The sequence below is a fragment of the Plasmodium reichenowi genome, chromosome 14 (assembly GCF_001601855.1).
Source record: "Plasmodium reichenowi strain SY57 chromosome 14, whole genome shotgun sequence".
NCBI lineage: Eukaryota > Apicomplexa > Aconoidasida > Haemosporida > Plasmodiidae > Plasmodium > Plasmodium reichenowi.
This window is the reverse complement of record NC_033659.1, coordinates 981,508-993,548: the sequence shown is the minus strand read 5'-3', so window position 1 is coordinate 993,548 and position 12,041 is coordinate 981,508. Positions and strand designations below refer to the sequence as shown.

The window sequence follows — 12,041 nt, the reverse complement described above, 5'->3', positions numbered from 1 at the left end:
TTTTTTTTTTTTTTTGTTACACATATATTTTACAATAAATAATTAAATAAATGAATAAAAAATATACATATGTTATTTATATATTTTATACATTATGAACATATTAACAAATGGAAAACTTTTAAAGAATAAAACATATTGAAAAATAGAATTGTATGTTTTCCTTTTTTTATGATGTATTTTAAGAAAGATAAAAAATTGTTTGATAAAAAATTAAATGAAGAATTAACACAATTAAAAGATTATCGTATTATTCATGATGTATTAGTAAGGTTGAAGGATGAGAAAAGAAAAAAGCAAAAGAAAAAAAGAGGTTCTTTATTTAATTTAATAGAATTAAAATATATAAATAAATTATTATATGAATTATATATAACTCAAAACAAAAAATGTATAAGAAATTTTGTAAACATCTATGATCATATATCTCTTCATTGTAATATACAAAAAATTATACAAATTGAAAAAGGAAAAAAATATGTAGCACTTGCGAGGTTAGGGCAAAATGTTCATATGAATGGAAGTCTTCATTTTTTAAAGGATAAAAATAATAATTTTTTTATTTTTCATAAAATCAATTATTATATGAATAAACAATTATTTGAAATAAAAAATGATCTAAGTCATGTGAGCACATCTTCATGTATTATTATATTTTATAATGAATCCTCTTATTCTAGAAGAGAAAAATATGTGAATTGTAATTATGAGAAAGAAGAGTCTAGTAATATAAGTTATAAGAGATATTATAAAAAGTGTATGGATGAAAAAAATAATATTCTTACATATATGAAAGAAAACCAATTAAATGATATAAACAAAAATAATAAAGAAAAAAAAAATATATATATATGTAGTAAAAATAAGGAAAACAATAACTACACTTATAATAATTTTATACATCCTGATAATCATACTTTTAATTCTGTTCCTTTTCTATACAACTCTTTTATTAAAAATAATGATAAACAAGTAAAAAAAAATGAAGATACCAAAAAATTTGTTGATCATTACATGTTATTTATAAATTATAAAAATAAATCCATATCTCATATGTCCTTTATAATAAAATTTAAACATGTTTTATATAAATTATTACATAATGAAGAAAATAGACACAGATTTATTATTAATGAGAACAATAATAATGTATGTATGAACCATACCAATGATAATACAAATGGATTTGAAAAATGTCCCATCGGAAATAATAATATGAAAAATAGTTTGGTATATGATATGAACTTACGAGATGTTGTTAATTTTATTAGAGATCGCAAAAAATATAATAGCTATAATATTTTTCCTGTAGATTATTTGAAATATATTTTCCATAACAAAAAAAAAAGTAAATGTTTAAAAAAAGGGGGACTCAAGAAATCTTTGGAAAGTATTGCATCATCTTTGTTATTACCAAAAGGTGTTTGTCAAAATATAAATATAAATATAAATAAAAATGTAAATATAAATAAAAGTAAAATTAAAAAGGGAGGTAATAATATTAATTGTAATGAAAATATGAACAACCGTAATAATACCTTTTGTAATTATGAAATTTATATATATCAGAGCGATATATTAAAGAGAGAAAAAAATATCTTTGTAACATTTAATAATATGAATCAATGTTTTTATATTTTTATATATCCATTTATAATATATTTTAATAAATATAAATATGTACTATCAAATATGATACCCAACTTAAAAGAGAGAAAAAAATATAATAATAATAATTATTTTGATTTAATATTAAAATTTATAGTTGAGCTATTTATAATTTTTCGAATTATGTATAAGAAAAAAAAGTTAATAAATAAATTGAAAAAATATCTTTCGAATAGAACCCTGAAGGGATTTATAAATTATAATAACTTAAATAAAATGAAAAAAAATAATAATAAAAAGAATATTGATACATGTAATTATATATATATTTACACATTCTATAGCATTATGGATAATTTTTGTTTAAAGGAAAAGAATTATAATATACATAATACATTATTTCATAAAATAAAAAAGGTACTAATGAAATATACTAATATAATACATTCAAATAATATATATATAAAATTTGCACAAAATAAGTTAATAAGAATATGTAAAAATGTTACAGATTTATTAAGTTGGAATAATATGTTAGAAAATATGATATTATTAGAAAATCAATATATTTATGTATATTTTTTTTTATTAAAAAAGAACACAAATGAACAATTCAATATTTTGAATAAAGACAATATTATATTATATAATAATAAATATGATTATTATAACAAAAGAAAAAACAAAAATGAAAAAAAAAAAAAAAAAAAAAAAAAAAAACATAATTTTCATTTAATTAATATATTTAAAATTATCACAACTTGTAAAAGGAAAATATTAAATGTAACCAAAAATATATGTTCATGTATATATTTCTTTTTTTCTAAATATAATACATTTACTCATTTAGAAAGAATTTCCATATTAAATAATTTTCAATATATATTAAAAAAATTTCCATATCTTCTTTTATTATTACATTTTAAAATTATTAGAAAGATAGACAACATATTTTATACAAGATTCTTACAAAATTATAATAATATCTTTTTTATAAAATTATTCAAAGAGAAATATCAAAATCAATTACAAATTATTAAGAAAAAGAAAAAAAAATTATTAAAAAATATATGTTATTCCAATGATGTAGAAAAGAAACGATTTCTTTTCTTATTTAAAATGAACAAATGGTTATTGTATTTTTTTTTATATCTAATGAATATATATTTTTCAAAAAATAACTTTTACACAAACATAAGAAAAAAAACAATAAAAAAAACAAAAAAAAAAAAAAAGGATATACATATAGATATACAAGATATAATAAAAAATATATATATTACAAATAATAAAAAGAAACAATTATCAAATAATCTTATTTATATGCATAAATGTACTTTTTATAATTTTAAAAAATTTATACAAAATATTAAAAAAGAAAAAAAAAGTATATATAAAAATTTTTCCACAAATATAAACAAAAATTATAATAATATTAAAACTCAGCAAAAATTAAATTTTATATGTGTTCATGATAATAAAGACATTATTAAAAATAATCATAATCATAATAATAATCATAATAATAATCATGATTTATCTCAAACCAAACAAAATTACAAACATATATCATCATCAATACAACCTATAATATCATCTAAATATATATCAAAAATTATTTCTCTTGAGCATTTTTTAAATTTAAAATGTCCAAATATAATGTATCATAGACAAAATAAGAAATCAATTAATATAAATACTAATCAAAATAGAACAGATCAAGAAAAGAAATTTATAAGTACAGACTTTTTGAAAAAATTTTTCACATTGAAAAATATGAAATATATAGTATCATCTAAATATATAAATAATCTTATTCATAAAAATAAAGAAAAGGAACAATTTACAAAAAAAACCAAAACTTTATATTTTCTTAATGTACATAATATTATACAAAAATCAAAGTTAATCAAAATAATACAATTATTTGATGATAACATGAAAAATATGTTATTACATTTATTACATATAAAAAATAATCATATAAATAAAAATGATACTTCTTATAATAATGATAAAATATTTTCTCTTAATAAAAATGATGTTGATCAAATATTACGTTATAAATACAATCCAATTAAGGTAAACAAAAAGTTATGTATTTTTAATAACATAGAAAATATAATTTTAACACATAAATTAAAGTATCGAAAAAAAAAAAAATATTCATATGTACAACCTAATATAATATATAATATATTTCATTATAATGAAAAACAATCTTTTTATAAAATTATTAAAAACAAACAAATTGAATCATATAAAATTACTCTTAATTATTTCATATATTTTGTAAATGCGCACATTTCTTATTCGGTAAATATTTTTAATCATAAGTATGAAAAAGTAAGTGATTCCAATGGTATACACATTTTAAATATCTACAAAAATGATATAATAAAAAATATGTTTATTGAAAGAACAATGAATTTTTTGGAGATTATTTTGTTCTTATACCTCAGAAAACATGTTCCCTTTGTACAGAAATATTATATGACACAAGAAAAACAAGAAAAAGAACACGAAAAAGAACACGAAAAAGAACAAGAAAAAGAACAAGAAAAAAAACAAGAAAAAGAACAAGAAAAAAAACAAGAAAAAGAACAAGAAAAAGAACACAAAAAAGAACAAGAAAAAGAACAAGAAAAAAAACAAGAAAAAAAACAAGAAAAAGAACAAGAAAAAGAACAAAAGAAAGAACAATATAATAACATAAATAAATATACCCTCAACATTTACCAAATTTTTTGTTACGATATAGTACAAAACCTTTTTCAAATAAAACACATTTTTGACGTAGAAAAGGAAGGGCAATTTAATTTGAACATATTTATATATCACGAGGAAAATCTTCTATTCTTTTATTCATCTAAGAAAAATAAAAAACAAAATGATACAACAAATAAATCATTCTACAACCCTTTTTTTGTTAAATTTTTAGAAAATGATGAGTATTATGACGTTTCTTTAGACAATTCTACGATCCGAAAGGAAAAAAATTAAAAATGAAAAGTTATAAAAAAATAAAAATATATGTATGTTTAAGGGTTATTCTGTATTGAAAATAGCAAATGATAAATATTATTTCCCACTTAAAATAAAAAGTACATACAGGTGTTATACATAACATATATATATATATATATATATATATACACTTTTTTCTGTTTTTTTTTTTTTCCCCCCCTTTTTTTGTTCATAATATATATATATATAAATATATATTTATATATTTATTCATTTATAATTTACCTTTTTTTAATTTTCAAGTAGTCTATTCTTTATCCCATAAATATATATATATATATATATATATATATATATACATACACTTTTGTTTATTTATCCATTCATATTTTTTTTTTTTTTTTTTTTTTTTTTTTTGTTAACTTTTCCTAACCAATATTTATTTTCGATATGGTTAAAATTATTGGAGTTCTTATATTTCTATAATTCAAAAGAAAAAAACATAATAAAACATTGTTAAATATTAAATGCTCCCACTATGATATATATATTTTATAGTTCAAAAAATGGGGGAGAATGTCCATATAGGAAAATATATAAATTAATATGATCATGTAACAAAAAGGAAACAAATAAATATATAAACATATAAATATATAAATATGTATACATATATATATATATATATATATATATATATATGTGTATATATATGTGTATATGTACGTGTGTATGTACGTGTGTATGTACGTGTGTATATATATGTGTATATATATGTGTATATATATGTGTATATGTACGTGTGTATGTACGTGTGTATATATAAATAATAATAATGAATATACATCACATGTATATACTCCCCTTGTATAACCCTTATGGGGATGTATTTACAAAAAAAAAAAAAAAAAAAAAAAATATAAATGGATAAATAAACAAAAGTATATGTATATATATATATATATAATTTTATTTTTATTTTATTTTTTATGGTTTATTACATATGAGGCTCATATATAATATATGTTTGATATTTCATGTGCCTACCTACACCATATACATAAAAAATACATCCATATAAATATTTTAAAAAGTATTGGTCCAAAATGGATTTGAAAGGGTGGATTTCAAAAAAAAACTCTAACGTGTTATATGAGAAAATAAAATATGAATTTTCAAATGTAAAATATTCAGTAGACCATGGTAGGTTAGAAATATTACACGGCATAAAAGGTATATTGCTACCAAAAACGATTACAGTTATAATGGGTCCAAGTGGGAGTGGAAAAACAACATTGTTGAATATATTATCTATGAAGGTAACAGAAGGTGTAGAAGGAGAGTTTTTAATAAATGATATGAGTAGAATGAAAAATATAAAAAGACATATGGGTTATGTATTACAAGATGATTATTTTTTTTCAAGATTAACTGTATATGAAACTATTGAATTTACAGCCAAATTAAAATTAGATATTAGGGATAAAAAAAAATTAAATGAATTAGTTCATTCAGTTTTAGATATTATGAGTTTAACACATGTAAAAGATACTATAGTAGGTGATGCATTTATTAGAGGTATAAGCGGTGGTCAAAGAAAGAGATTATCTATAGCAAATGAAATATTATCTAATCCACCTTTATTATTAATGGATGAACCTACAAGTGGTTTAGATTCATCGTCTGCATTATCATTAGTTGAATGTATTCAAAGAATAGCTCAAACATCTAATACAACAATCATTTCTTCTTTACATCAACCAAGTAGTCAAGTGTTTTCAAAATTTGATCGATTAATTGCTATTACTAATGGATATATTATATATCATGGGAAAACTACAGATTTAAATAAATATTTAAAAAAGGTAGGATTTATATGCCCTTATGGATGGAATGTAGCAGATTATTTAATGGATATATTGTCTAATAAAAAATTTGAAGCAATATTAATAGATAATTATAATAAATATTTACATTTTGATAGTGATGTTGGCTATTATATGAATGTGAAAGCTATCGATAGTAAAATTATTCATGATGATTATGATAGTATTATTGAAAAAACAAACGAAAGTATAAGTAAAAATTCACAAACTAATAATAAATCATCAACAAATTTATCCTCAATAAATAAATCACCTATATTATCTACACAAGAAAATAAAACAAGAGAACATGATATTCTTAAATTTCAAGCTGTAGAATTATTAATTTCATTACAAGAAAATAAAACACCCTATATCAGACAAAATTTTTTCTTATTAATCAGAGGTCTAAAAAAAATCATAACAGATGAAATTACTATAATCAGAGTTATAGATCTAGTAGTTATATTAACACTATTTGGTGTTTTATGGTTACATACATTTAAAGAAGAAACAGAAGAAAGTATAATAGATACTATAGGAGCTATCTTTTTTATACTTTCCTATTGGACTTTTTATCCAGCTTATCTATCTTTATATTCATTCCCATCAGAAAGAGAAGTAATAGCAAAAGAACGTAATATGAAAACATTCCAAGTTAGTAATTATTTTCTTTCTAAACTATTTGCTGAATTTATTTATCTTTTTATGTTTATCGCATTCTGGATATTAGTTACTCATCTTATTTTATATGGAACCTTAAAAATTGGGATTTATCTAAGCTATGCTTTTATCACTCTATTAAATGCTTTAATTAGTAGTTCATTAGGATATTTCATATCAACATTATTTGAAAACTTTAATCAAGCAGTTAGCTTTCTATCTGTAGTCCTATTAACTATGACATTAACAAATGGATTCTATGTAGAAATAAGTAAACTAGATGTACCATTCAGATATCTACAATGGTTATCTTATCAAACATATTCTGCTTCTGTATTAGCAAAAATTAAATTTGATGATACACTTATAAAATGTTCTCCTGATAATAATTCTCTACCCTGTAAAAATAATGGTTTCTTCCCAGGAGAAATTATAGTACAAAAAAGATTTGCTACCTTGCATATTTCCATTTCAATTCTTATTTTAATCTGTTTCTATTTCGTTATAAAAATATTTACTTACGTCTCTTTAAGATGGTCCCAAGCCTTAAAAATGAAATGAAAATAGGATGAAATATTTATCATATGCTAAACATAAATATATGTAGAACAATAATATATATGTATATGCATATATGAACACATTAAAGTTATTTATACAAAAAAAAAAAAAAATGAATCTATATAAATAAATAAATAAATATAAATATATATATATATATATATATATATATATAATATTTATTTCATTCATGTTTATATATTTTCTTTTTGCTATTAATATTACCATTTTACATTGAAAAACATTTTAATATATTTTTTCTTATTAATAATAATAAAAAGACATAATTTTTTTCTTTTTTTAAAAATATAAGAAATATTTTTATTTTTTATTTTTTTTTTTATTTTTTTATATATATTTTTTTTTTTTTATATTTTATTTTTTTCCTTATTGAACATTTTAATAATTCTTCATAAAACGTAAACATTTAAATTTATTATTATTATTATTAATATGGTTTATTTTATATAATATTGCATAAATCTTATACTCCTTTATTCTATATATTATATATTTGAATGAAAAAAAAGATATAAAATGGTGGTCATACTTTTTTCTTAAGTGCATTCATTTATATATATATATTAACATATTTAAATTATTATTTAAGTGAAATATAAAAATATAGACATATTTAAATATATATAATATATATATATATATATATATATATATAAGAAATAACTATTAATTGTGAAATATAAAAAAAAAAAATCCTTTCTAAATCTTAAGAAAGTATAGAAACCCTTATTTTTTTTTTTCTTTTTTGTGTTTTATAAAATATAATCCTTTTTTCTAATGTCAAGAATTATTTATTCAGACGAAAAAAAAAACAAAGGGAAATATATTTATGCAAATGGGAATGTATATGAGGGTGAATTTAAAAATGAAAAATTTCATGGGGAAGGTATAAAAAAAAAAAAAAAAATATGTATATATAGATAATACATACATACATACATACACATATATATATATATATATATTTATATTTAATAGTTATGTAAAAAAAATGTACATATTTTAAAATGTAGTAAAAGAGAGAAAATCAATATTTTCATAAATCATGCTTATAGCCTTTTTATAACATAAAAATATTGAAAAGACATTAATGTATCATAACAATTTTTAATTTCAGGTATGTTAATTTTTAAGGATCAAGGAAAATATAAGGGCAAGTGGGAGAATGGGAAGTTTGTTGATGGTAAATATTATTTCAGTGATGGATTACAATATGAAGATAATTGGACTTATTTAATTGACAGTCCTTATTTTTATAATGAAAAAATTAATAACAATGAAGTTATTTATACAGAAGAAAAAAAAAATTCATATTTGGATGATATTTACGATATTGGTATGAATGGATGCACACATAAAAAAAAATATATACACACATATATATATATATATATATATATATATATATATATATTATATATATTTTTGTCTTTTTGTATATATATATATATATTATATATATATATTTTTTTTTTTTTTTTTTTTGGCTAGTTCATTCATTATTATCTTTTCCTTATTTTATTTCATTTAATTTTTTTGAATAATATATATTTTTTCATTTTCTAGGGGATGGGTACTGTGACATTGATAAACAAATTGTTTATGACTTTAAGGATAACAAAGAAATTAGAAAAATCAATGAGAGAGAAAAAAATTGGATAAAAAATCATTGTTCAAAGTATTAAAATTAAATAGATGTAAATATATATACACAAAATAATGTGTATGAGCGCATAAATGTGTAAATATTAAAATTAATTATAGAACCTTAAAAAATACATTCATTAAAAAGAAAGAAAAAAAAAAAAAAAAGGGAATTTAAACTATGATTATAATATAAATATATGTATTTTTTATTTAACCTTGGAATGATCAATATACACTTTAAATAACATAATAATCCCAATATATTTACATATCCTTAAATTTGTAATTAGAATTTTTTAACTTAAGTTATTTATATTGTAATATTTAAATATTTTTTTTACAAATACTTATCTTGTTATTATTTGAAATTGTTAGACATTTTTTGTACCCTAATATGAGTACACAAAGGGAATATATAAAATAACATACATCTAAGAACTATATATATATATATATATATATATATATATATATATATATTTTTTACATACTTATGTATACCATTTAATTTTGTTAAGTACTAATGATTGATTACTACTATTGCTATTCCAAAAACAAAAGCGACATCGGTAAGAAGTGTTTATTTAAGAAAAGCAAGAGCCAGATAATAGGAAGGATTGAAGCAAACGAGGAATTAAAAAAGAAATATATTTATAAAGAAAATATATATTATAATGATGATAATATAAAAAAATATAGTGAGCAGTATGTAAATATTGAGAGCTTAAAATTAGAAAATAAATTTTTTTATCATAATGAAGGTGGATGGACAAAAGATGTAGATATAAGTGAACAACAAAATAAGATAAAATATATTAAGAGATTAGATAAAGATATAAATTTAATTAATAGTTTAAAAATATTAATGAATGAAACAACCAAAATATTAAATAAAAATAATAGTATAAATATATATGAAGAATATTTTAAAAATGATCTACAAAATGAAGAAAATTTTAAAATAAAATCTATATTAGTTATTAAAGATAAAATGAGGAAATATCAAAGATTTATTACATCTATTAAATGGTCTACAGATAATACATATAAATTAGCTATATCTTATTGTGTAAATGATTATCAAAAAATTTTACATAATTCACCTAAGAATTGTTTATTATATAATTTAAATCAAATTAATAATCCTTATCAAACATTATATTCTAAAACATTTATAAAATGTATGAGATTTAATCATAAAAATTCAGATCTATTATTAGCGGGTTCTTATGATGGTACAGTAAACTTATGGGATCTAAGAAAAAAAAATACTTTATGTGAATCATCATCTATAAATGTAAGTCATAAAAATACAGTTCATGATATTATATGGTTACAAACAAAAACGAATAATCATTGCTTATCTATATCAAGTGATGGTTTATCTTTAATTTGGGATATACGAAATTTTGCTGAACCCGTTGAATCCTTTTATTTGAATAAAGATCCTTCAGAGATATGTGAGCTAGTCGAAACAGCAAACAACGAACTACATGATCTTTCAAAAATATCTAACGATATAAACAATAATAATAATAATATCTTGTATAATAACAACACAAACATAAATACAATGAATAAATCATTACATAATAATAACACTGCTACTAAAAATTTATGTTACAGCCCAAATTGTTTAGAATGGAATCTAGAAGCTGGACCATCCAAAATTTTAATAGGAACAGATGAAGGATATATCTTATCTTTATCCAAAAGACAAGCCAAAAATTTAGAACTACTACAAAAATATGGAGCATCAAATGAAAAACATCTTTCTAGTATTACAAGTATTAAAAGAATACCAATCAATTTAAAATATTTTTTATCAACAGACAAATGGGGATTTAATATCTGGTCAGAAGATATTAAATTTCCAATCATTTCAAATTATTATAATGAATGTGTTATTAATAAAGGTTTATGGATTTATGATTCTTTATTCTTTATGATAATACGAAAAGATGGATACTTAGATTTCTGGAATCTACTTTATAATTTTAACCAACCTATTATTAAACATAAAATTTGTAATTGTTCAATCACTGAAATAGATTCACATGCCAATAATAAATATGTAGCTATCGGAAATGAACTGGGAGATATACATATATTGAAACTTGGAGATAGCTTTTGTAAAAATTCTAGCGAAGAAAAAAATGCACTTGATGAACTATTTGAGAGAGAATCCAAACGTGAAAAAAATCTAGAGTACATCCGAAAACAACTTAATTGTGTCAAGAAAACAAAGGAATATTTGAATGTTCAAGATATTGAAATTTTAGAAGACGTATTAAGAGAAACCGAAAGGGAATACGAATCAATAACATGATCCCAATATATAAACATATATATAAATATATATATATATATAAATATATATATATCACAAATCAATATATATACATATTATACGTACCTATTATATTTATATAACACAATACTTTTTATTTAATTTATATATTACTGTATATAAAATTGACCAATAAAATATATATTATTACATATATTATATATATATATATATATATATATATATATACATATATTTATTTTTTATAATTTTTAAAGTTTATACAATTTAATTTTTTTTTTTTTTTTTTTTCTTTTTTTTATATTTAATTTATATTTTTAATTTTTTTCAAAAAAAAAAAAAAAAAAAAAAAAAAAAGAGAAGGTATTAATATATTCATTTATTAAATTTAATATGTT

General features: G+C 19.2%; 4 protein-coding genes across 4 annotated transcripts; all 4 read left to right on the top strand.

Annotated features, from left to right (window-relative positions):
• Positions 1 to 171: 171 nt before the first annotated feature.
• Positions 172 to 4,611, top strand: PRSY57_1425900 (hypothetical protein; the record flags this gene model as incomplete). Its single annotated transcript, XM_020115301.1, has 1 exon — positions 172 to 4,611. One exon carries the CDS (start codon positions 172 to 174, stop codon positions 4,609 to 4,611), a length of 4,440 nt encoding a protein of 1,479 aa, XP_019969958.1.
• A 1,070-nt stretch (positions 4,612 to 5,681) lies between these two features.
• Positions 5,682 to 7,664, top strand: PRSY57_1425800 (ATP-binding cassette sub-family G member 2, putative; the record flags this gene model as incomplete). Its single annotated transcript, XM_012909858.2, has 1 exon — positions 5,682 to 7,664. The coding sequence occupies one exon, from the start codon at positions 5,682 to 5,684 to the stop codon at positions 7,662 to 7,664; it is 1,983 nt and encodes a 660-aa protein (XP_012765312.2).
• A 798-nt stretch (positions 7,665 to 8,462) lies between these two features.
• PRSY57_1425700 (MORN repeat protein, putative) lies at positions 8,463 to 9,370 on the top strand (the record flags this gene model as incomplete). The annotated part of the gene is made up of 3 exons (XM_012909857.2): positions 8,463 to 8,571; positions 8,803 to 9,021; positions 9,252 to 9,370. 3 exons carry the CDS (start codon positions 8,463 to 8,465, stop codon positions 9,368 to 9,370), a joined length of 447 nt encoding a protein of 148 aa, XP_012765311.2.
• Positions 9,371 to 9,855: 485 nt separating this feature from the next.
• Positions 9,856 to 11,661, top strand: PRSY57_1425600 (dynein-associated protein, putative; the record flags this gene model as incomplete). The annotated part of the gene is made up of 1 exon (XM_012909856.2): positions 9,856 to 11,661. The coding sequence occupies one exon, from the start codon at positions 9,856 to 9,858 to the stop codon at positions 11,659 to 11,661; it is 1,806 nt and encodes a 601-aa protein (XP_012765310.2).
• Positions 11,662 to 12,041: the final 380 nt, after the last annotated feature.